Raw genomic sequence first — 27,191 nt, forward strand, 5'->3', positions numbered from 1 at the left:
TACTGTCACGGAATGAATAAATATTTACTAAAATACAAACATAAAGAAAAATTTAAATATAAATGGATCATAGGAATTCACAAAACAAATACAGAAGAGAGAATTATTGGTTATTTGTTTTTAAATACATATACACATGTATATATATACATATATATATATATATATACAAACACACATACCCAGTAAGCATGTAATTGCTGCTGTTTTAAGGATACTTCAGCAAGATCAACATTTTCAAACTAAAGTAAATCTTGGTTAAGCTGGTCTATTTGAATCCATGAAGTTTCCTGTTTTATTCTTGTCTCATGAAAACCCAATCCCCAGCATACTTTCCACGCGCCATGCCAATGAGGCTCCTAGCTGCACTATTATGGACGTGAGATTTTGTAATTATCACAGCATTGTGACATCATAACAATCACCAACCACACAAGACAACCTCACACATCAGCGTGATGCTCTGATTCCAGGCCACTTGGAGGACTCCAGGAAACCTCCCTCAGTCAGAAAGGCAGAGAACACCTTGCTAGTACTGTGAGAACTGTGTCTGAGTCATTCTCGTAAGCCGCATTAATTTTCCCTCAAACGCAAGCTGCGCATCCGTGCCATTATTAATATCTCTCAACAGAGATGACCGGAAAGTGGCTCATGGTTCACCTACACATATAATGTATTGAAAACAGCTCCATTCTCATAAAGCAAGAGAAACTAGAAAAATGATTGGTGATGGGCTGATGGGTAACGGGAAACTCCAGCATCAAGTCGAATATGATGATGGGCAATATATGCAAGCAAGAGGTTGGTGGTGCTCCATGAAGGAGCATCAACACTACAGCCATGTTTCGCATCTTTTATGCAGGGTCTAACCATGTTCCAGTGTTGTCCTTCCTTAGAATGAGTGAGCATTCTACATAACAAATGATCTCACCCAAAGAGATCCGTGTGAAAATCACTCAGATTTTTTTTTTTCTTTTTGGAGACGGGGTTTCACTGTGTTGCTCTGGCTGTCCTGAGACTTGCTTTCTAGGCCATGCTTGAACTTGGAGCGACTTTCCTGTCACCAAGGATATGAGTGGACCACAGCCTCAGTGGCTCTTTAGCATCCTTGAGGCAGAAGTGACGCAAGCTTGTTCTCGCTCTTTCAAACAGGGTGATCTTAGAAGCACACAGAAGCTACACTCCCGTGTCATCCTGACGTGGTTCCATATGCTTTGAATCCCCAGGACAACCAAGAAAAATGAACGGTGAGAATTAAAAATCGATTAGGAAGGAGTCACATGGCGCCTGCCAGTTAGGATATACGCCACCGGCAACAGCAAACACGGCCATGCTGACCCCAGCAGCTGAGTACTGGCCCTGCGTGTTCTTTGAGGACAGGCTTAGTAAGGAGACGGATGGCTACAATGGGACACTTCCCCCGCACTACTGTGACCTGATATTAGGATTAGCCATGAGCGTGTGTTTCCTATTACTTTTCTATTAGAAGCGGTACAATACAGAATGGGATCCTCCCCAGTCTCCACCCCTGTACTCTTTACACTGGCATTTCAATTTTGTAGTCAATGGTAAGCCTTGAAATACAAAAATGGCTTCCCTCATTAAATAAATAATTAGCAGGAACTACCCTGAGAAAGTCGTTTGTTTTACCTTTTACTCTACAGAGCCGGTGTTGAACCCAAGGCCTTCTACAAGCTAGGTAAGTGTTCTACCACTGAGCCGCCTCCCTAGCCTGCCTCCCCTTTCCTCTCCCTTTTCTTCTCCCTCCCCCCCTTATTGAACCTCTAATACATAGGACTAGAATGATGAAGAAAAGGAACGCTTGCCTTTCAGTCTGGTACTCATGTCCACGTGAGTATACAAGGCATCCTACCAACTCACGGCTTTAACCTGCTTTTAATCGCTGTTTCTAAGAGAACACCTGAATCTCGGCGTGAGGCACAGCAAGAAAAGACCCAACATCAACTCCCCACTTCTGCACAATATCAAATTATATCAAATCATGGCCACATACATTTCTGACAATGAAAACCTCATAGCAGAGTCCCGAAATGGTTTGGAAGGTGTAATAGCGTATGGTTAAGGCAGACTCTGAGTTCTGCTTAACAGGAGACAGAGATGCACACGGAAAGATTTCAGGAAGAACAAGTCTTGTCAACACCAGAGCGAGACCCTACGAAGTCCATCGCAAAGCGCTGGTGATCGTGACACACTGGCTCAAGAGATAAGGAACAGGCTATCACATGCCTGAATCCACGTCACAATCTCTGTCTATATCATCATACATGGAAAAGTGAAAAAGCACCAAGGGACCTAGCTAGTCCAAACCAAGTCTAAAAGAGAACGATTAACCTAAGAACTCCATTTTCCAAAGCCTTTCGTTTGCTTGCCCCAATATAGTGAGTCTAGATTATATGGCTGAGTTTTCTCAGAGTTTTAGAAGGGCTGGGAAGACGGCATGACAGGTAAAGAGTCTACCATGCAAGCCTGAGGAACTGAGTTTGGTTCCCCAGACCCCATATCAGATAAAAAGGTACAGCACACGCCTGCAATAGCAGCACTGCTGTGTTGAGATGGGACATGAAGACTGGAGACTATCCGGAAGTGTGTGGGCACCAGCTAACCTGGTATACATACTAACAACAGCAGGTGAGTCCATCTCCAGCAAGCTGGCAGGTGAAGACATACACTCTGGGTTATCCTGACTCCCATGTGTGGGCCATGATCATATTTGTATTTGAGACATAAACACACACACACGCACACACACACACGTACACACACACACTCTTCAAAAGTTCTATTAGATAACAATGTCATTTTCACTGTCATTAAAAAACACAGCAACTGGAACCATCAGTGGCGGCACACACCTTTAATCTTAGCACTCAGGAGGCAGAGGCAGGTGGGGTGAGTTCAAATCCACCCTGATCTATAAAGAGAGTTCCAGGACAGCCAGGACTGTGACAAAGAGAAAAAAAAAACAAAACAAAACAAAACAAAACAACAACAACAACAAAAAAAACAACAAATAAACAAAGGTCACTCTAACTACTTTGTTTTCCTGCTGCATAAACTGCCCAGACTCATAAAGGCAGGCTCCAGTCCTGCCTCAGGAATAAAGAAATGCCATGACTACTTCAGAAGTCTGTCAAGTTGGTAAAAATGTCACAGTGCATTGCTATGGGAATGCCCCTTCCTCTCCTCCTCTCTCCTTCCTCCTATCCTCCCTCCCCTTCCTTTCCTCCCTCTCCTTCATCCTGCCCCCCCTTCTTCTCCTCCTCCTCCTCTTCCTCTCCTTCTTCCTCCTCTTCCTCTTCTCTCTCTCCTTCATCCTGCCCTCCCTCTCCTTCCTTTCCTCCCCCTCCCCTTCTGCTCTTCCCTCCCCTTCCGCTCCTCCTCCCTCCCCTTTCTCTCCTCCTCCCTCCCCTTCCTCTCCTCCTCCCTCCCCTTCCACTCCTCCTCCCTCCCCTTCCTCTCCTCCTCCCTCTCCTTCACTGCATCTGAACAAGAAAACATTCATTCTCTCCCTTCACTGCTGCCCCTTTCCCTCACCCTCTGAATTCTAAGTCAGCCTGTACATATACATTTGTGACTACACAACCCAAGATCATGACACAATATTTTCCATAATTAATGTTATTTCTGTCACCTTATTAAGATGATGATTGAGGCAAATAGTAATGACTCATGGACTATGTAATAGTAAGACAATTTCTCTCCACCGTAATTTAAGGGTAACTTATTCATCCAGATCGTGTTCCAAAGAAAGACAGGATCCATCTTTAAACTCAGAGACGCTTCTCCAGCCTCCGGGATCTATCTTTAAAAAGTTCCCCAAGCCCTGATAAGTAGTTTCACTTTGTCTCCAAGAAGCATTTGTAGTCTGCTCTGACCTGCGCTTTAAAGGCTATGACTTCATCTTGACTCTTTAAGTCTTTTTAGGGTGATGATATTGTGGGTTGCAAACTGTAGAGTGACTAGCAAAGCTATCAAGATGCTCGCTTTGAGGCTCCTTAGTCTCCAAACAGTCGTGACAGTCTACAGGATTGACATGATACCCATCCGTGAGATGGCCATGAGGTGTACATCCAAGCTATACAGGGCTATGCAGTGAAGAAGCCTCCATATCTCCAAGTCAGGTTGTACCCAGCAAGGACCCATGAAGTCATTGAGGAAGGATACTGGGCAACAAAACCTGTTAGGAGGCACAGGGCATCCCAGAAAGCAAGGAGACGACACGTTAAGGAACATCACTGGGGCCAGGATACAGGAAAAGCGCTGGACTTAGAGGTTATTGGAGCAGCCAAATGATCCAGCTCTAATGTCCGGCAGCTGTCATCAGATGTCTCCACTGAGGCAGGAACCCAGGAATTCTTCATTTCGGCCTCTAGGAGCTCAGTTCTGTGTGGCCCAGGAGTTTATAGGGAAGGACAAAAAGTAGCATTTGAACTGAAAGAGAACTCTAACTCCCAAACCCTGGAACCTGATGCTACAGAGGCAAGTGACACCTTTCTCTTTGCACATCCCTGCTCGTCAACCATATGCCTGATGATTTTACATGTCTGGATCCATGTCTGCTGAAACAGCACAGAAATGAATAGATCTATTATAAAATATCACAGATTTTAATTCTCATCATTTGTTACGTATACAAAATGGTCATATGTTTTTAAAAGGAAATTAATGTTTGGTATAGTTTCAGTAGACAGGGTGTGCCATCTGTACCCCTGGGTTTTCCTGTTTGGTTCATCTTATTACGTTCACACATCTAACAATGATCTTTAAAAATACCAGGTTCTATAACTACTAAAAGTAGAAGAAAATAGCTAATGGCCAAAACCTGGGGGCTTCTTTTTAGAAACCTAAAGGAAGCCTGGCATGGGGACCTAGACCTATAGTCCCAGCTGCTCCAGATGCTGAAGCAAAAGATCCCAAGTTCTTCGAGGCCAGCCTGGAAGCCTAAGAAATTTAGCAGGAAAGAAAACAAACAGAATAAACCAAAAAAAAAAGAAGAAAAAAAATAAGCCTACCATACACGTCTTGAAGTATCCATTATTATCCATTAATATCTCAAGATTGTTGGACCACAAACAACTGGCTGTTACTAATTTGTGGCAAATAAATTTAACTACTAAAATAACAACAACCAATCAAAACAGTAATAAATTAGTTTTTGTGACTTCTTTAAAATATGACCTCCAGAATCAAACAAACAAACCATCGAAACACTTCATATTTAATTAGCATAAAATCCGAATTATTTTATGTAGAAAGTTTTGAAATCCCAATGTCCCTTTGTCCTCAAATAAGGGTTAGCCCCACATTCACATCTGTAAAACCAACAAGATGACACAAAATGTCAAACTCTGTGACAATGTCAAAAGCAGAGTTCAGCACTGAATAATGTGGCAAAGAACAGAAGCATCAGTCTGCTCACCAGCGAAGCCATGAGGCCCCCACTGATCCTCCGTTCAAAAGTCCAGGCCACATAAAAGCTTCTGTAGTACTGACCAAGCAATAGTGGATGGTAATGACATTCAGGAGCCTACAAAGTTCATACTTCACAGGGTTGGTCTATATCTCCACATTTTATATAAAAGAAAATATCTAAAAGAAGCACGAAAGCCAATCTTTCAGCTTGATAAAACAAGACTTTACAGAAACAACGTACATAGAGATAAGAGAAAACTCCCACTGGTGAAAACATAACCAGATATACCTAAACAACACACGTAATAGTCAGTATAATCTAGGCACACAAGGACAAGGCAGCCTAGGCTTTTATGAGCAGGCATAGTTTTACCTAAGGATATCTAATACATTTGAAAAATCTATCTTTAGAACCACTATTTTTGAGACCTAACATAACATGACAGCTTGTATTGATCCAACAAAAAAAAGTTATATTTAGTACTTCGCAATGAGGTTTATCGTGTTCCCCCAATGAGGAGGATAATGACAACCTAAGGGTTTAATCGAGGCACACCATCCCTCAGCGGTTGCGCTTCATCAAAGGGAGCATCCACAGGCTGAGGACACCAGTCTTCACCAGCTTGGCTCCAGACTCCTCATTCTGGCCACACAGCACCTCTTTCAACCCTCAGCCCCAGCCTAGCGCTTCCCTCCAGGGCCTGAGAGCAATGAAGGGTGTGGAAAGTAAATAAACAAGCAATGGAGGTAAACGCTGCTGAGTCATGCAGGGGGAGGCGGCCTAGGGAGAAAATGGCTGAATTGTTCAGTTGGTAAGGCCAACTTTGTTCTATAAACTGTACAGGAGTATCGGGTGGGTACTTCTTGTTGAATCCATCCCAACAGAAATGTACCTGAAAACAGAATCTGGCGTGGTGAAGGCTGCTGCTATAGCATTCACAAAAATGCCCTTCTCCTGGTCAATGGAGCAATGACATGCGTATGCTCGGCTTGACTTTCTGACCTTTGAAGAAGACAGTTGTGGCAAACAGCAAGAGAGAACACCCCAACCCTACCGCTTATGGGGGTGAAGGGCCAGAGAATGCAAAACTAAACTTGGAGCTTAGCATCTGGCAGGAGGATAGCTTCGGTCGGTCCATGACACTGAGCCAGACTAGTGCAGACAGAATCTCCTGCCACAGGTAGCAAAGAGCGCTTGTCGTGCCAGGGGACAGTCAATATGTTATCTATGACTCTGGCAATTACCAAAATAAAGTTGTGTAGCAAGTATGTCATCTTAAACAGGGCACAAACAAGTAAACTGAGGCAAAAATAGAAAAATGAAGCAAGTTACTCGAGGGAACCCAGTATAAATGCAAGACAGTAGCCGACACATACCATGCATGGGTACACATACATATGGGTAGACACGTGTGTGTGTGCATGTGTGTGTTACTCAAGGGAACTCAGTATAAAAAACATAAGACAGAGGTCTACACATACTATGCATGGGTACACATACCTATGTGTAGACACGTGTGTATGCATGCACGTGTGTGTGTGTGCGTGTGTGTTTACAATGAAGGAAGAGACTCAAATCCAGGACCTTTCACAGTCCAGACAAGCACTCCTGATTAAACTACATCTTGAGCTCTATTACATATATCTTTAGGGGGTGGAGTTAAACACAACCTACAGCATACAACAATTCCAGAAACACAGCTAACAGCATTTCCGACTCTCAGTTTATGAGGATAGCGTGCACAGAACAAGGATAAGGAATAGTTGGCCCGTCTTGTATGAAAATCAACGATGTCGGCTTTAAGTATGACTTCCAACATGATGCTCTGAACACAGATTTAAATATCAGGTTGTGGACACCTTGCAACTCTCTGGTAAAGTGTGAAGGCTTCTTCCGTGCAGGAAGTCACTCTTCTCCTTCGGGTGTCACCTGACGGAGTCTGTGCTGCACAAAGCTCCCGAGCTGCACCTTTCTAACCACAGAGTGACCCTCGGGAACCCCCAGTGCCCAGTTTCCCATCCGCCAAAGTCCAGACCACCCAAATCAGATCGACTTGTAATCTGCAATCCTGAGTGACAGAAAAAGCATGCGGTACCCCTGCACTGTTCTCTGGACGTCAGTATCAAGACAAAGCAAGAGAGACTGCTTTCACTTCACAGTGATGGAGAAAGGAGTGACCACCAAAGGAAATGCCTAACGCTAGAATCAAACCTTAATGACAAATATATCTAAAGCATTGCAGAGACCATTAGAAGAGGTGGCAATGGACTGAATGCCCTGTGTCAGTACCGTGTGGGTATTAACTTCCCTGATGAGGCAGTTGTTACACAAGTATGGAGAATCACATTCTTAGGAAGGGTACCCACCTGTAAGTACATCTGAAAGTAACTTAGAAAACAGATATGAAGAATGGGGATAAAGGATGCCAGTAAGATCACTTTGCTCTTAGATCACTCTCAATATCTGTGCACTTAGATTTTAACTTTAAAAAATGAGAGGACTTGGGCAGTGAAGGCTTAAGAATGCATGCCATGTGGGCACAGGACCCGAGTCTGATCCCTAGCACCCACGTGAAATCCCAGCACAATGGCACCATGGGTCTGTAATGGCTGTACAGAGAGGTTGAGACATGCAGATTCCCGGGGCTCCAGAGAACCAGCTTGGAATCCAGGAGATGCAGGTTCAATGAGAGACCATGCCCCAAAACCTAAGGTGAAGGGTCATTAGGGAAGACACTAACAATGATCTCTGGCCTCCACATATGTGACCACGTGTGTACATGTGCCCCTCCTACATGCACACCTATGAACTGAGACACAGAATGAAGATAGGTTCTGTATTTGACTAACGTGGGTTTATTTAAATTTGGTCCTATTTGATTTCAAAAAATGAAACAAATAGTACTTTGGGCTGATGAATCTGATATGTCAATATTGTTCATAAGTAACTAGCCATTTTTATAAACAGCATTCTAAAAACAATTATGCCATGATTAAAAGCAACAGTTTATACAACAAGCTTTTTCTTATTTGTGAAGACAGTGATATTTCAAAAATGAGAATCTCAGGCCAGGCGGTGGTGGCACATGCCTTTAATCCCAGTACTCAGAAGCAGAGACGGGTGTATCTTTTGACTTAAGAGGCCAGCTTGGTCTCCACAGTGAGTTCCAGGACAAAGAGAGCTATCACGCAGAGAAATCCTGTCACGAAAGAGCCAAAATAAAAACAAAACAAAGAAACAAAAATAAGGTTCTCAATCCGATCAATGTAAGCAAGGACAAGACTTTCTCATAGTCCCTCCAAGCATCAGCGTGCACTTCCTCATGGCTCCTGTCACAGTGACCAGTGCTTCCCTGCAGTTAGACACAGTGCGTCCGCAGCAAATGCTCAGCAAATACTTTCAGAAAGATGAGCTGAGATGCGGATGCTGCCAACTGGACACCACGCCCAAGTTCAACGGAGTCATCAGAGAACCTCAAAGGCTCCTCTATCTATTAATTCAATTCATTTCACTAAGTTAGAGTGATGCTTGCGGGTGTAACGGGGGCCAGCAAGACAAAGCATTTCTCAGAATGGCAAAAATCACCCATCCATCAGCACGAGCGGCTTGCACATGCGGCCTGGGAAGATGCCCCTCTCCGGTGCTCTCCAGACTCAGGTCCAGGTTGCATGGAGGCATGTCTTGGCTGCACTCTGAACACTCTGAAACCTGAAGTCAGCTTAAGGACAGAGGTGGGAGGGCCCTCCGATCTAGGCAAGAATACAACTCAGTCAGGAACTAATTGTTCCCCATCTCTTAGCAACAGCCTGGATGGAAGAACCGCTATTTAAAGGAGATAGTTTACAGGACTTGTTAGCCTTTTCTTAGATCTCTGCCTGTATCCTTCCACCAAGAAATCTACATACCTGGCAAACATTAGTTTAGCTACTTATAGACGTGCTGTCTCCGACTAAGTTTGTTATCACCCAGCGCTCCCTCTCTTATTTGGTCCCTACTAAAAATGGCAATGTGAATAAGGGCTCTTGGAAACTCTTCTATTGAACACAAATTAAATACCCATAAAATAAATCTACCTTCTGACAACCAGGCCCTCTCAAGAGCAACTGCGGAGACCTGATAAAACCCCGAGCTGCTTCTCCTCAGAAAATAACTCATCATGACTGCAGAGAACTCAGGCTTATTCTTAGCCGAGGCTTTAGTTTTATGAAGAATTCACTAAATTTATTGTGTACATGCTCAGTCACATGCATATATACATGAGATATGCCAGACTCGCTAAAGTTTTAATATCATATGAACTATATATTGATAATATGTACATTATCACATTATCAATATATGTATTCATATGTATGAAATATATCCAAGAACCACTAACTTTTATATATCATAAATATATTGCTTATAAACACTTATAATGCACACAGATATAAACATGTATGATTTATGTATGTATTTGTGCATGTGCGTACGCACATATCTCTATGTTTAGGCTTATTGTTTTGTGCATATTGTAAATAACATATGTACTTAAACATATCCTTGCATACATACAATAAATTTTGTATTGTACATTTATGTCTCAAATATATGTGGGTATAAAATATGTTATTTTATAACATGGAAATCAGCTTAAAGTACGGTGTTTTTCTTTTGTTTTTGTCATTGTTATTGTTTTTGTAGGAAGTCATTCTAGTAAGAGTCAAAGTCATGACATTTACAAATTATTTTATATTTTTTATCAGTACGCATCCACTGTTACCTGCATATGGAATATTTTAGGAATTCTTCCTAATATATTAGCATCAGTTAGGAGATGTCATCTGGTACAACTTTTCAACAGATGAAGTATATCTGAAGTATACAATTTCTCCTCTCTCTCTCTCTCTCTCTCTCTCTCTCTCTCTCTCTCTCTCTCTCTCTCTCTCAACTGTAGAGAGGGTCTCATTGTGTCACCCTGGTGGGCCAGAAACTTCCTGTGTCAGCCATGCTGGCTTTGATCTTACAGAGATCCACCTTCTTCTGCCTCCCAAGTCCTAGGATTGAAGGAAAACTGACCTATGAAACGGAGACAATTCTGGTACCAAGTTTGCAGCTGAGGAAATGATGTCACGAGGAGTTTACTCAGCTGGGAAAGGTCACCTCACTGAGGGATGGCAGTGCTCTTCTGGGGAATCCCACAGTAACTCTAACATCCAAGATGTCTAGCTCTTGCCAAGTGAGATTTTGGGGAGCAAAAGAACACCAGAAGTTCAGACACATCTACCTTTGGAACAACACTTAAAAATCAAAACAGAACAAAGAGCATCATGGGTTAATTCAGGCTTACACTCCTCTATGTGAATCTAACCTTACAACTGAAAAACACAGTGCTGAAAACCAGGAAGACACACTTCATTCCCAAATGCTTGCCTGTTTCCAAGAAGCCTCCACTGTATCACCAATTGTAGGATTTTATTGTCAAACACAATTTCGAAATCAAATCCCCCCCTTGCAATTACTATCACTCTCTTGCTACTTCTCAAGTCAGTGGATGAGGGTTACAACTTTCAGCAAAGGATTGATATCACATTCAATATACCGTTGTCAGACAACTCTTCAAAACTTTTATGTGAACATCTAAAAGATGAGAATACTCACATACTTACAACTTAGGATAGTATAAAGAAGGTGCCTGGCTGATTGCTGAGCTCACAAAAATGATCAGATACTATTTCTAACAAAGGCAGGGTCTTTGTATAAAGACTTGATTTTAGTAGATGATGCATTTAAAGGTACTGGGAATGAGGGGGGGGAGATTTTATAGTTTAACAGATCCTAGAAAGGGATTCCAAGTGTGGATTTATAGTCAGTACCTTTTAAAGCAGATAAGTTTTATACAGGCATCTATAGGATACACCCAGAAATCCACTGGGCACACCGGATTATGCCAGGAATAAATTTATTTTTAAAAAGACAGATTTCTAGAAGCTCACCTACAATCTGAGTGTGGTTGCGAATATTTGTTATCCCAGAAGTTGAAAGGCAGAGGCAGGAAGATTGCTGCAACTTTGAGAGCAACCAGCCTGAGCTACACACTGAGTTCCAAGATAGCCTGGGCTATAGCGTAGGATCTTACCTTGAAAACCAAAACTAAAGTATTAATTAATTAAGTAAGTAAGTAATGCCCCAAATAGTGTACAAAATGTCTAACACATACTTTAAATGAAAAATTTGTATTTAAAGTAATGCCTGGCATAGTAGGTATTTAGATATATTCATACAAAAACGAGAAATAGTTTTCCTCCAAAGCACTAAATTCTTAAGTTCTATGAGCATTTTGTTTTCTGCATCAATAAGAGGGTGGCAGTGTAAGTGAACACTTTAGCACGGGGGCATCGTTAAAGAAAACATCTATCTAGAATCTGTGAGGCCCTTGGTTGGGCTCCCAATTCCACCAAGTACGTTAAATAGGATAAAGTAATAAATACAATTAAGTTAATAAAAAGGAAGGTTCTGGAGGGTTAATAAGCACACTCCAATACTCCTACCTCAGGAGCGATTCAGTAACTGACTGCATGTCCCTCTCCTGCCTGTGTGAGGTTGGGAGATGGTGGAAAGCGAGAGTCTGGTGAAGACAGAATAAAGAAGGCATTCAAAGCGACTTGGAGTCTGGCACATAACACGTCCATGCTGAATGCTTGTGCTATCTTTACATCTATATTTATAAGTGCGTCTCCATATGCATAGAGAAAGAGCTTGGATGGCATCTTGTGGGTCAATTCGGAAAGTTGTGGTACAGCATCAGCTGGGAGACAAGAGCTGAAGGTTTTCTTCCAACCACAAACCCCTTAACCCACAAGACAGAGATGAGAGCTGTACATGGTGGCATCGCAGAAAATAAATATAACCGTCCGCTCCACATGTGTAGTCTCGATAATAGCCGGTCTAGCCCTTAAACATCTTCCCTGCTGTCTTGCCGCCATAAGGTCTGGAGAACTGATGGTATATTTCAGGCAAAAGTCACATTATACATATGTGTAAAATATCACCTACTTGTCGAACTAAGAGCAAAGAGTTAATAAATACTGAAATCTGTCTGGCTCCTTGCTACCCTGCTGAACCGGGAACCTCTAGACTTAAGGCACTGATCAAAATGTCTTCCCCTCCCTCCACCCACAGAAGGTATATAACATTATCCAACAGCAATATAAAATAAGCCAAGAATATGAGCTGGAATTCCAATCTGAATGGAATGTTAGGCTTTCTGGTAGCAGACTAACAAAGCAAAAATACATGAAAATAATTTTAATAGTATATCTTAAGCCTGTAGTTCCGAACTTCACGAAATACAGAATCAAGAATAAAAGGAAAAAAAATAAAGCCCTTCAAATTCTTTTATTTTTTTTTAAATCCAGTATATGGCTCATACCTATTTTTACACATTGTTTACACTACCCGTGTTTCAATCACTCAGCAGGGGCCCTGGGTATTGGCTGCCATAGTTGAAGGCATTGATAAGTTGGGGTTCAGGAAATATTTCTTTATATTGCATTAAATCACTTCTTCAAGAGCTAGGAAAAAATATCAATAGATAACACTCAATCCACATAAGTAAACCAGATGATTCAGTAAGTAAACACAATTCTAACAGCTTGATTTTCCTAATATTTAGAAATAAAAACATATTTTAGCTAAAGGAATTACAACAGGTGAAAGAATTCCTCACTAAACACAGTTGTGTCTGCAAGGTAGTCAGGAAGGGTATGTCACCTCCCTTTAACGCCTACGTGCGAATCATCTAGCTAGCCAGCAGTCTCCTAGGCATTGTGGGGATTCCTGCCTCACTTTGGGCTAATGGAAGCATTCACACAATCTCTCATTTTGCCTATACCTCCTGATTTCCCCTCTGCCGTGGTGATCCAGCACCTCTCTGACAGGAGAACACTCTAAAACCACAACGGAAGACGTGGAGCTCTGGAGCGTGTCTGGGCCCATGGCCTCCATGCTGATTTGCTGCTCAGCCCAGAACTCGGGCAACATATTTGGGGCTCTCACCTATTCCTAACGCAAACATTCTTCTAACTCAGAGCCATCTGGGGCTCCCCTCCCCGAGATCATATGCGGAGGGTTGTCTGGTATCTTTAATACGCTGATGCATAGCTCTGGGACACGCTTTATTAGCACAACCATTTTGCTAGGAGAAGAAAACTGACACAGAAGAGATTGTGGAGGGAACAAAATTTTGGCTGGGGTTCTTGTTTTTATTCTTTCACTGAAGAGAATCACCGGGTCGACATGCTTTCAGCAACCCTATGGTTTCTCTAAGGTTCCAATAAACGTGATACCATTCATAACGTGGACAGTGGTCTCTTTCATATACTGCCTATAGTCACATACTTAAGCGCCAAGCAGATGGTTGAAATCTGTTTTGTATAAAATGTGTGCTTTTTTTCCAACTGTGTTCTTTGTATTCATGTTCATCCTAGGCTCTAGCCATCAAAACACTGGCACCGTGTCGATCATTAGCAGCGTTTTAGACAACTGGTAAGTAAGGTATTCACTGTTCCCCACAAAATGTTCAGCTAACATTTCCCAGATGTATAATTAAGGCAGAAGATGATCTTCTTGAATTGGTAGCAGCACTTTGGATGGCTTCTGGCTTTTAACAGATTATATCAGTGGAAAACAATTTTAAACCAAAAACATGGGCCCTGTTTCTTGGGTGATTTTGTCACTTGTTATAAAGCTGTCCTTAAAAAGAAATCTGTATAGTTCCCCTTCTTTCACCTCCATATTTAAAAATAAGGAGGAAATTGCCTCCTCCCGATTTTACTGGGAGCCTGTGCAGGAAAAGGGACTTATGAGGATAACAGTTTCTGAAAGGCACTTGGAATTTCCTACAGTTCACACTAGTTGTGCAAACACTAGTTTAAGAAGCATTGGTGTGTGTAATTTTCTTTCATTTGCAGAAAGTCGGTTTTTATGTTGTTCAATAATTAATTCTTTAAAGATATTTATTCTTGTGGTTATGCATAAACAATTTACCTGGCTTACAGATTAGTGCAGTGTGAAATTTGAAAATGTACTGGGTACAACAAAGGTTACCAAAGCAACTACTAGTCATCATCGTTTCTGCACACAGAGGGAAGAAAGAGGTGCTTAGGAGGTTTAGTTATCAATAGTGGACAGATATAACAACTTATATTGGTGAGATTCAAGTATAAGTTATGAGGGATCAATAGTTAAAATGTCTCAAAAATGGTAGTTATAGGAACAGTGAAAGTGAGGCACTGGTCAACCAGTTCCTTATAGCAACTATTGTGTATGTGTGTGTGTGTGTGTGAGTGTGTGTGTGTATGTGTGTGTGTGAAAATAGTCTTCAGACATCTGAAAGGCATTTTTATCAGACAAAAAATAACTTTATTAAAGTCCTGATTATTTTTCCTCTGCTAGATAAGAAGTCTACTTTTAAAACCCTGAATTCAAAAGACTGCACTTAGGCCTACCAAATGTTCTCCTAAAGCTTTGTGATTGTAAGCACATTGTTTAAAAGGTAGGGTTAAAAAAAAGTATACTGACTTTTAAGCCCATTTTGTAGACACATGGCTGAAACCCAAGGAATTAAGTGATTTCTGCATCTCAAAGTTCTCATTCCTGCCTTAGAAACGGGAACATATGCCAACCTTGTGCATAACTGAATGCTAGACCATCAGACGCATTAGCACAAAGTAGCCCGACTGCACCCTATACACATTTCCCCTGCTTTAACAGCAGGGCTTTGGAACATTGTCCTTTGGTCATAGAACTAAATGCAGTTTTGGTTTCGTGGGCTTCTTTATGAGTTGGCTTTTTAATAACTTTTACGTCTTCACAGGGGAAATGAGAGAATAACACTCATTTTTATTCCCAAACTCAAAGCAGCAAGTATAGAAAAAAAAAGCATTGCAATCGTTAAGCCAAAAAAATAATAATAATTCGTAGACAGACAATTCTTACAGTATCTGAAATATATGGTTCTATACTTAAGCAATTTGTTCAACACTTTCATGATCCCCCAGACATGTTTTCCAGGCTACAATAATACCAAAGGTCCTTAGGTATGCATCAAAGATTATACTTCTGATGGTATAACTGCACATTTTTCCTTCAAATAGTTTTCTTAAAGAAGCCAGCCTGCAATCTTCCAAATGTGAAATAATAACAATATGGCAAGAACATCCTCTCAGATGAAACATCTTACTGTCTCTCTCTTTGGTTGTTATGGTCCTTCTTGTCTTAGAGCGCTGGCCTTTCTCTTCTTGAAGCTGCTGAGCAGTAACGGGCGCAGCTGGCTAGACTGGCTTCAGTACTCGCAGTTTTGTGACTCAGTTAGCGGAACGCTGGAAGTTTTGCCCTAGTCACTTGCTCTTCATCTTCCTTAACCTCGCTCCCTTACAGCTCAGAGTTTTATTTATTCAGACAAAGACCTGTGCCGACCGTATCTCTGTGTGACTATCTAATCTTCTTATTAATTCTTCTAGTTCATGACTACCCTGTCAGCAGTGGAACTATTCTGTTTCCGTATTCCCAACACCCAGCACTTTGCTCAGTCACACATATATAATTTATCTCTATGATATTTGTCATTGACAGGAACGAGTGCTCTCGAGCACCTGGGAGTTTTAAGCAGATAAAATACAAATCTGATGTTTTCACCCATTTGACGTAATTCATAAAAGTGTCTGTCACTTCGCCTTAAAAAAGAACCATGTATAGTACGTAGATGAAAACTCCTGAGATGTCCCACGTGAACCTGTAGAACGGCATCTAATTGACGAATTGACAGTTGTGAGTCCCCGTGTAAAAAGACTAGCTATGAGATAAAATCCATCTCTAAAGGAGAGACTAAATGCAGGAATTTTGACCACTGAATTCAGGAGCTGGGAACCTTTCAAATGAATGTCAAAGTGACAAAATTTTAGGTAGGGTGGAGAGATTTTTTAAGAATTCTTAACCTATTCCTCTGCCTCACTAGGAGACCACAGTTTGTGAGAAAAGGGAAGTTGAAGATGTCAGGACAAACTCCTAACTCTTGTCTCCTGCATTATATACCAAAACATCAGCAAGGAGACAGACAAATGGAATGCTCGGGGAAGCGAGAGGAAAGTCTTCTATTCATTGTAGGGCAAATACCTTAAAATTGACACGATACTGTTATGTATACACTGGGCTTCTAACTTTAACTTTCTCACTATTTGAACAGGAAACATCTACTGTCCCCAAATGCTACCTCAGTCCTCCTGACCGAGTCAGTTATAAATGCTCAGCACCTACGTCCCACATCACCACCTTCGGGTACCTAAAGTCAGAGTGCCCAAAATGTCTGTGGTGCACCTGCCCTGGGATCCTGCGTTGTGGGAGAAACAGGAACCAATATTACTTGTATTCTAGGAAGTACTTCTTCCTTTCAAGGTGATCTGCCCCAATCTGCTCCACCAGGATTTAGCAGGACTGATTCAGGATGCCGACTGTCTAGTAAGTTAAAAGAATTCTCTTGAACTCCGACTTTGTACATGGGAATAATTACAGGATTTCCCCCCAAATAACCCCTTCACTGCTAGCCACTTCTAATTATTTTTTAATCTACTCATAAAAGTATACATCTTATGTTCCATCCCGCAGCTCTCTGAACCTGCCCTCTGTGTCCTTTGGATCTATTTCTATTACCCTAGAGGAATGCTTTTAAAACATTAAACATTCTCAAATTGTTCAGCGGTCAAAACCGATTCATTTTATTTTTCCAGTAATTCTAAGTTTATAAAACATACCTTAACAAGATGTGTAGCCCATAATAACCCCAGGATCTAGAGACAATTCCCAAATTTAGCTCTGATTTGGAGGAGAGGAAAATGTGGGTTTCTCTTTGTTTATGCACGCCCAGGTGTTCTGTTGACCGGGCCTTTGCCTATTAAAGTTTCCTTCTTGTTTGACAATCTAATGCTAAGGGTGACAATCTGATACTCTATGTTCAGCTCTGGTTGGCACAGGTCAGAGTTGAATTAATGAGTTAATCAGGGCCACAGCAGTTTGAACACAGGTCCAGTCCTCCTCTGGATTGAAGTGGGAACAACATAGAGGGGCTTCCAGGCTCTCCAGCCTCAGGCTGACACGAAAGGAGAAATGAATTCTTAACCTTTATTTTATGTGGCATCTTCCTGGAGTCCCCTTTCAAATCTGTTATGAAATTCAATAGCAAATATTCTAATGGGAACACAAAAACAAGGGAATGAACAAAGGGGCACCAGGACAGGAGTGAGAAAGAAAAAAAAAATCTCTCTGGACTTTGTAGCCTATTGCCTAACAAACTCCTGCCCAGAGTAAATACCCAAAAGGAAGAATTGTAGCAAACACACAATTGTCTCGGCCCCACAATTAGAGCCAGCATGGTTTAGAACTTTGTCGAGGGATCTACATCAACTCATGATGAAGAGGCAGTGGCACGGGGTAGGACTTTTCCACTTCATGCTCTTTTATATTAAACGCATGTCATTTTCAACGTCTGTGCTTCCTTTCATTAGGAGGTCCTCTCATTATATATACCTACATACGTATAATTTATTAAAATGAGATTTCAACAGCTCACATGAAAAAGTCTCAGAGGTGGGGCTCAGGCAGCTCACCACCCCTTCGGTGACTCCCTCTTAGTGCTAAGTACACACTGACTACCATTTGAAATAAATTTTGATTAAAAATGTACAAAAAAAAAAAACCCCACATACACAATGTGCTTGTCTGTCTCCTTTCCCCTGGATTCAGAAATTTAAAAAAAAAAAAAAAAGCAGGCAAAGTGGGTTAACTCTTTCATGTCTGCTTTCAGCAATGTCCTGAAATCCCAGCTGAGAAGGTACATCCCTCAGGACACCAGAGCTACTCACAGCTCTAACTGACCTATGTCTCCTAGCCTGACAATACCACATCTTCCAGGGCAAGGGGCTTCTAGCGAATTCTCTGTGCCCTCAGGTTCCCATCTTCCTGTGCATCTATTCTCAGTGCATTTGGCTCAGAGGTTTCAGTGTGATGGATACTGAGATGAGATGAGCAGGCAGCGCAAGCGAGGCCAGTGGCATTCAGGCGCCTCCACAGCTAGAGAGATCCCGGTGGCTGCACGCATGCCTGTACGCATGCCTGCGGAAGAAAGAGCGTGTCTTCTGTGTTTGAACGTTTTCTTTTCTAAAACACACATTCTTTCAGAGATGTGAAGGGCAGAAATAGAAACACGACCACACATGAAACTTTCCCCGGTGCCTGGCAGCAGCTCTCCTGCTTTGCCCCCCTCTTACCTACAGTGCGTGATGAGACTGGCAGGTAGCCCTAATTCGTTAGTAGCCAAATTATTTTTGTCCGTAAAGTAGGAGAAATCTCCACAGCACATGAATGAGACACAATTTACTAGTTTACACACATTTTTATAACTCCGAGAAACTAAAACTCATTCACAAACGTTCCAATTTCAGCTTCAGCAAGAAGGGCCACCAGTCTACGAGAGAAGCACACTTGGAAAGGCAGGACTTCATTCTCCAAGAGAATACGAAAGAGGGGGGAAAATCTCTTAACTCCAATAAAGAACTTTTCATCCTTAATGCAGGAAAAATAAACAGCTTTCCGCGCAGCCACACTCCACATCTCATTTGAGTCAAAACATTTCCACGCAAGGCATTCCGAAAAACGTCATTTAGTAGTAAGTCTGAAGGACCGCAGATTTAAACTCCTAGTGACAGCAAAGTCGGGTTAGACAACGTAGCTCACAGTGACTAGCAACTCCATCCCTGGAGTCAATGCCATGCGCCCTTCTCCAAGTTAGAGAGGAAGCAGCAAAGACAAGCAGGCCGGAGACACACATGCACCCCCTGACAAGGAGAGGAGAGGAAAGAGTAGCAACTGAGACTAAGGAGACAATGACAAACGTATCCATAACGCAGCAGCACTGATTATCCAAATGATACTTAGATCAAAGAGAGAAGGCGAGAGTTTGGAGACTCGGGACACGAGGAGTCAAGCTCCAGCCTGAAGTCATTTCACTTCTGATCTGAAATATCTCTGAACACCCTGAAGCTTTTGTTTTTCGTTTTCCTTCTGTCATGTTTTATGAATATAAAGGTCCTCAAACTACCTTTAACTAGATTAATTACATTCAAGCTGGGTGAAAGAAGGGCACAATGACCGGAAAATGATACAAAAGAAACAGAAAGGATGCATTTTAACAAGTTCATCAACAAACCTGGGCAGTGCGCATGAGGTGCAGATTACAGTTCAATGGTTCCAAATTGGCAGAATTCAAATTGGGTTCATATTTGGGTTTTTTGCTTTGTTTGTTTTTTTAAACCACCTGTCCTAAAACGACATTGTTTATGCTAATTATCTTTGTTGACGCTGCAATTCTGTTTGTTTACTGCAATTCTTTTAAAATGCCATATCCCTCGGAATAGTTCTCACCAGAATTCTTCTAAATCTCGCCTTGGTCTGGTCCTTCCCGGCAGCCCAACGTGCAGAAAGCAATGCCCACAAAGAAGGCGCAAGAGCTGGGAGCAACTTGGAGGCTGTGACTTCTCGGGCTGGCAAAGGCTGGCAACACAGCACTGCTGAGCTTTCACTCCGGCCTCCAAGAGAAAGGGATGCTGATGTGGAGAAACACACACCCCCCTATTGGACAAGCAGAACCATACGCCACAGGATCTCCAGAGGAGATGGGGAACTCTCAACTAGCAGGGGAAAGGAAGGGGAGACGACAGCAAAGAAAAGGCAAAGAGGCTTCCAGGCTGCGGGGCAGAACACAGAGTCAAAGGGGAAAAGGTTCCTGATTCACAGGAAGAAGTAGAAGGCAGTCTCCAGATGTAAACCTAAATCAACCCTGCTCGCTTAAGGGAAATAGCGTTAGTCTTTAGTGGGTCTTTTTTTTTCTCCTCTTACTCTAGCAATCCCCCCCGATCTACTTCATCTGCACCGCATTTGAATTTTACATGCTCTGCCAATGAGGGTGCCACCCCTAGGTTCAAAGCCAGGGAGGACAGAATAAAGGGGGAATGAGATCTCTCCACTAGCATGTTTGGATTAAGAAGAGTAGGACTCACACGTAGGTGAGTCACACCTTTAAGATCACTGCCATCACTTGACTCAGAACCGAGCACACTGACTTAGCACAAGAGAAGAATGGAGAGTTTGGCTTCCATTCCTTGATGCCCCGTGGTATTGGTTAATCTCACTAAACTACAAAGGAATAGCAAATTTACAAGGTAAATAGCACCCAACAGTTGTGCCTTTAAAACTAATCTATAAAAGGGTTGTGTTTAGAACACATAACACATACCTGCACGATACAACATATGGCTTAAGTGACTGAAGAATGGACAAGGAAAGACCAGACAATAAAAATGAGACACCCCTTGGGGATGGTGTTCTGTCAATGTGGCATGAACAAGATCCATGAGACACAGTTTCCAACCCTTAGAAGGCTGAGATACTCCAAAGCAGACAGGTTTTCTCATCTGCCTCTGATCGACGATACTCATGTAAATCTCAGGGAAAAAGCTTTCCAAGAACAGACACTCACTTTAATTGTGCTTCTGATATTTGAGGCATAGGAAAAAGTGCATCAACATGTGATCAATAGCAACACCCTCTTCCATTTCTGCAGCCTGCTTTCCCCTGATCTGGCCACAGTGCCACCTGGCATTTAACCCTGCATTGTTCTTGGTGATCACTGAGACTCCTGCCAAGTCTTCAGGCAGAATGGGGTGTGGGACAGAAGTGTGGTTTACACACTGCTTCTAGTGAGCTGCATTCCAAACCAAGGTGTCAGCTCAGTTGAGCTCACAAGTTATTGAGATGGCAATTACAATCTGCAATGAATGACTATGTCCTCCAGCAAGAAGTAGTAGTGAGTGAGGACTAGCTGAAGTGGCCAAAGCAGACATCAGAACACACTGATCATGAGACCTGTAAGCTTACAGTTGCCTTGGGGTGACAAAAGCCAGGCGAGTACCTTTTAAATTCCTGTCTGGAAGCTACCTGCTAACCTGAATGGACTGGTAACTTAGGAGCAGAACAGATTTTTTTTATAAGACTCCAACTATATTGAATAAATGCCCAGGTAAAAAATATATTTTATTGGGAGGAGCAGTAACTAAAAACCAATATTGGGAGGGGTAGCCTTACATGTTGCTAGTAGTTTCCCATGGCAATTCGCAAACTGATTTTCACAGACCTGGAAGGGTATTCCCTGCTTCAGAATAAAGTGGGGCTTTTATAATAAAACAATCTCTCCCATTGGGCTGACTGTATATAAATCCGATGGGAATGGGCTAAGTGTAAGTTGAGCTGATTCCTTTTCTTTTGCATGAGGTCTTGACCCTGCAGAGCTCCCTTCGGCGTGGGGAAAGAGGCTGCTGTCGGTACCCGTTTAGAGAGAAGCACACACTGCATGAGGGAGGCTCTGAGGCCACATGCTGCATCCTTCACTCCTAACTTTTCTTTCTTTCTGGGAATAGCAAGTCTTTTTTAAATAGATGCACTTTGAAGTCTTTTACTGCCTTAAATGAAATTTTCCAGTTCGACAACTGAGAAGCACAGTAGGTAACCTGGTCATGGAACACTCACATGGAAGACGGACACACGCATGAAGTAAACCAGCTGACAACTGTGCCGGTGATAAAGTCTCAGACATGGTTGTTTCTCCTTCAGCAGCAGGAGAGTCACACCACAAGCTAAAGCAAGTATCTCCCGTGTTGAAGTGTCAAGAGACAAAAGACATTCTCGAATGAAAAACCTGAAGTCACAATATCTCATTCTTTAACTCTCAGTTGGATGGAAGGACAATGACTTCGCTAAGACCTCTCCGGAGAGCTAGGGATGCTTCTATTCACGGCACGTGGACAATGCTGCCCATTGTGGTGCGTAGCCATAGCTGGACCCGAGGTCTGTCTCTCTTAGCATCTGCCGGGCCGTGCATTGCCTATTCCTCCCGCACCTGAGATCTGCCCTTCAGTCACCCAGTCAGCCCTGCAGGAGCTGCGGGGAAGCAGGAGCTGGCAGTTGAAGCCTGCTACTTCTGAAACGCATCTCCCTCTACCTCTTGAACATCCTCACAGACAATGAAGTTGTCACCTGCTCCTTAGCTATGTAACAGCCGTTTGTCAACCTGAGACTCTTGAGTCTGTCCCTTCCTGCAGCTGGAAACACTGACATTCATCACCTAAATCTGCATCCCCAGACTGATCTGAAAGTTTTGAATTATTTCTTGAAGTTTCCAAGGCTCTGTCTATTGGGTAGGGGGGAATCATAGAAGATGGGCACTACTTTACCAGTGACATTAGAGATACAAATGACTTAAAACTTTAATGGCACCTGAGCTCTGACTAATTGCTGCCCACTACGCCTAATTTTCCATTCATGAAGACATTAGGAATTCTTTAAGAAGACTAAATGAATTCGAGTGAAAAACTCTTTGATGGCAGGTGAGCAAATAGAATGAAAATTGAGTCAATAAAAATGACCTACTTATTCAACAAAAGTTGCAAATCGCTGTTGAGGCACAGGAGAACACAGAGAACAAACCAACCTCATTCTGATGATATATGGTAGTGCTATTATGGGGTTGCCCTTCAGAGAATTTCAATATTCAGCCCTGTATCGATCTACATGATCTGCTCTGTGAGTGGCAATGGGAGAATGAGGAGTACACAAACTGTCAGGGCTTTGCTGGGATTTGGGGAAGTATTGCCCAATCTGATCTCAGGGTAAATTATTAAAAATGCTAGATTGTGAGGCAGTTTTCAAAATGACTTTAACTATTGCCGCTTACTCTTAGGGCGCATATACACGCAAACTACTTGATTATAACCGGCTTATTTAATTACCCAGCTAAACATGGATGCCCCTGCACAGTGCAGAACAGAACTTAAAAACATCACTAGAAGGGGAACACAAAACCATGCTAGAAGAGTTGAGCGTTAAGATGTTAAAGGGAAAAGTTTGGCTTAAAAAGAGATAACTGAAAAAAAAATACAAATAAAGTTCCCAGCAGGCAGCTCGCCTATAAGAGAAATAGAGTGTAGTCTGTTAATGTGTAACCGCCTCTTTATAAAAGCAGGCTGATAACACGCTACAAATCACTCGGAGTTTTATTTGCAAAAAAAAAGTATAATTAGAATTAAGGAAAATTATCATAAGGGTGTTCATCTGTACTTGCTGGAAACTTACTCTGTTCAATTAACAAATCGCTCCATTAGGCAATATTGTGCTCCAGTGTGAACAACTTGAGTATCCACATAGAAACAAGACTGCGTTTGCAAAGGAGAGCTCACTGGCCAGCAGAGTTCAAATGGGAAACTTTGGGGAAAAAATAATTCAGAACCTTGAGGAACGATCCGCCTTCTTAGTAGAGAGGATAGAGAGCTAGAGCAGGGGGCTCAGGAGCCACCACCTCGTCCACTTTCTTCCCTGGGCACACAGTGGCTTCTCGGGGATGTGAGCACAGCCAAGCATTATTTTCTCCTCCACATTCCCTCTCCCCCATGACTTCAGTTCTAGAATGTTTTAATCCTTGTCCTTTCTTTTTTCGTCCTTTCATCTCAAATTCAGGCGTTTGAGTGATAAACAGCTTGACTTAGCATATTTTTAACCAGCTGGTCTAGCACCTAGCTTGAGTTGCATAGTCAGATACGACAAATGTTTATACAGAAGGTATAGCTTGCATGAAAATGAAAAAAGCCTGGGGATCTTGCATCCTGGCTTTTTTTAGCTTTTTTTTTTTTAATTCACCATACAGAATACGAAGTTTGAGTTCTTTTTAATGGCAAACAAAAATCTATTTATAGTTCGAAAAATGAACTTATACTAGGATACGAACTCAAAGTTGAAAATTGTAATGTGTAAATTACATGGACAGGAGGAGGGCTAAAATCCTTTAAAAGCCCACATGTAACTTGCAGCATCAAACGGGAAGGGAAGTGCACATACCTCTCTAAATAGGAACAACTAATTACGAATACAGTTAGCTCCCGTCACAGCACAGCGAAAAGTCTGGCTATCAAAACACAGTTAAGACAGCAAGCACAAAAGTGGGCACAAAACTTCAAAAGGGGGTGTCCTGTTCATCTCCGACCTCCCCTCTCCAGACACCTCCATAAGTATCTACTAATATTTAACTGTGATGTTCAATTTTCTTTGGGGAAAAAAAGACAACAACCCGCTCTATCATATCAACAAAAGGTCCTGTTTTTCCCAGCAGTTCCCAAAGTTTACCAGAGGGATCAAACAGGAATCTAACAGCCTCCACTTTAAACACCACCGAAGCCTTCTATCACTTGAGAAATTACAGGAGGCAGAGATCCTGAATATGCGAGCCGGCTACAAAAGGTGTGTGGGGGCAATCAATGAAAGCAGAAAGTAGGAGACCAAGCGAGGAAGAGAGCAGCCGCGGATGGGGGGAGGAGAGAGAGATGCTTAATGTTCATTTAATTTCCTGCCTGTGATCCGACGCAACCTAAAAACATTAGCAGTAAGCTCGGAGGAGACTTTGCAAATCAGTTCAATTTGGTCCGGGCAACCACAACAGAAATCAGCTCCCAAGGCTGCAGAGACCCTAGCCGCTCTCGCACACGCAATCTGGGGGAGGCATCTTGGAGGGGATTCACAGACTCCTGTGAAATGGAAGAGTTTGCACTTCGGTATATTAGGGGGAGAAAAACCAAAGAGCACTCACCTTTCAAACTCCTGAGGTAAATCAGGGTCAGTAAGCATGCTGGAAAAGCACAGCTTCCCTTTGTCACGGCGGCCACCTATGATCGGCTCCAACTGAACCTGTCAAGTCAGTCCAAACCTTCTAAACCAATAGATTCTCTCTCTGTGTGTGTCTCTCTCTTCTCTCTCTCTCTCCCCTCTCCCTCTCTCCCTCCCCCCCCCCCCCCCCCCCTCTCTTCTCTCTCTCTCTCTCTCTCTCTCTCTCTCTCTCTCTCTCTCTCTCTCTCTCTCTCTCTCTCTCTCCTAGGACTCCTTGACCATTCTCTTAAAGGGGTAGTACACTTACAGCAGCAGTCTGGCTGCTCCCCCTCCGCACAGCCGCACACTCTGGCTGCTAGCATTAGACAACCTCCCGGTGCCTGTCTCTTCCTCTTAATTCTCTCTCCTGGACATCACGGAATGGTAGAAGTCAACTCGTAACATGTCTCCCAGGCTCTCTCCTCTAAATAATAAAAGTCACACCATACACACAAACACAAACACAGACACATACACACACCGCCGCCACCACCAGTATCACTGTGCAAAATACATTTGGGGCTGATTAAAAAATAACTTTGTAATAACGGAGCCCCAATCAAACTGAGTATTAACTAAGTAAGCACTAATAGTCACGGCATTTTTACACAAAGAATTGATATTCCTCACCCCCCCCTCCAAGTGCACACGGAAACATACAAGCATGTGTGTGTGTGTATGCGTGCGCGCGCGCACACACACACACTCTCACACACACAACAATCAGGCATTGTTCTGTAGGAAGAAAAGCAACTTTGACAGATTGAAATATAGCAGAGGCCCCTTCAAGGAAACCTGTAAACAGCCTGTCACTCACTCTGTCGGGCTCAGAGCTAGCTAGCTTTCCACAGAGTGCTCGCAAGGTCCTGGCAACCCAGGCAAAGTTTCTGTAGCTTCAAACTCCAGAAACCAGGCTTGGAGGAGAGCAGGTATCCGCATGCCAAACGCAGCATGCAGGAGTGCAGGACAATCCCAAACTCCAACCAGAAGACAGCCCTGACCAGTCAACTGTCCTGCTCCCGAAGAGTACCCTGGTGCTTAGGGTGGAAAGAGCCCACGAGCCCCCAGCCCCAAGGCTCTTTAATTTCCTCTGTCCAGGCAGCCACAGATAAGCTGGACAAACTCTGGTTCTCCAAATCCTAAGCTGGCTGGCAAGGCACAGCCTCCGTAGCAGTTCCAATTATCTAGATAAAAATCTGGCAGGCAAGGAAGGGAATCAGGTAATGGACCTTTGACATGGATTGACAGAGGTACCTACACACGCAGGAGGGAATGGTGCCGGCTCCCATACACCGCAGCGTCTGGCTAGGGAGTTCTCTCACACTTACAGCACAAGAGAGTGCACTCTACACACACAGTCACTCACACACATGCTCTCCACTCCTACTGGGAGGGTTCATTGTGCACAAAAGGCTACATTACAGAGCCCGCCCCAATAAGGGAGCGAGGGAAAAGCCTTCCATTGTTGAGAAGGCAGGTCAGTTGATTAGATTTTCTGTGGAGAATTCCACGAGGAAATTCCCTTCAAAGCCGAAGTGATTAACTGGGGGCTACTCTGGAAATAGGAGAGACAATGGCTCAATAGTCCGCACACCCAATGTCCAGCCTGGCACTGAACTCACTTTAAAAAAAAAATAAAAATAAAAGCCAGACTCTCTGTGCTTTTCCACAGCCCCTCCAGCCCCCTCCACTCCTTCCAGTTTCCCCTCCCAAGCCCTTTCAGTCTGCAGCTGGATAACATTAAGGCCCTTTAAAACCACAAGGGTTGACCCTACCGCAGTTTGATTAGCTCCCACTTTTTTTTTTTATCCTGGCGACAGGCGGACAGTAAGTTTATTCTTCAGGCATACACACAACGACACGCCATACACATATTCTGAGTGAAAATCACGGATCGCTTTACTCCTGTTGGTGTATTTATCCATCATCAGAGCTAAGAAATTTGGGGACGAGGTTGAAAATAACTTAATCACGAGACCCA

The 27,191-nt window shown here is 42.9% G+C and overlaps 1 protein-coding gene across 6 annotated transcripts in view; it reads right to left on the reverse strand.

Moving 5' to 3' along the window:
- Positions 1 to 26,280, reverse strand: part of LOC126515192 (transcription factor SOX-5-like) — a 257,539-nt gene extending 231,259 nt beyond the window's left edge. For 4 of the 6 annotated variants that reach the window (XM_050164653.1, XM_050164654.1, XM_050164655.1 and 1 more), the window contains exon 1: positions 25,155 to 25,340. In XM_050164653.1, the coding sequence (XP_050020610.1) occupies positions 25,155 to 25,192 (38 nt within the window). In that variant the 5' untranslated portion in view covers positions 25,193 to 25,340. Of the gene's footprint in view, positions 1 to 25,154; positions 25,341 to 25,478; positions 25,993 to 26,027 lie in introns of those variants that run through there. The other 2 variants (XM_050164651.1, XM_050164650.1) reach the window with 2 other exon arrangements.
- Positions 26,281 to 27,191: the final 911 nt, after the last annotated feature.

This window comes from Alexandromys fortis, unplaced genomic scaffold (assembly GCF_014885135.2).
Source record: "Alexandromys fortis isolate MF-2015 unplaced genomic scaffold, M_Fortis_MF-2015_v1.1 scaffold_153, whole genome shotgun sequence".
Taxonomy (NCBI): domain Eukaryota; kingdom Metazoa; phylum Chordata; class Mammalia; order Rodentia; family Cricetidae; genus Alexandromys; species Alexandromys fortis.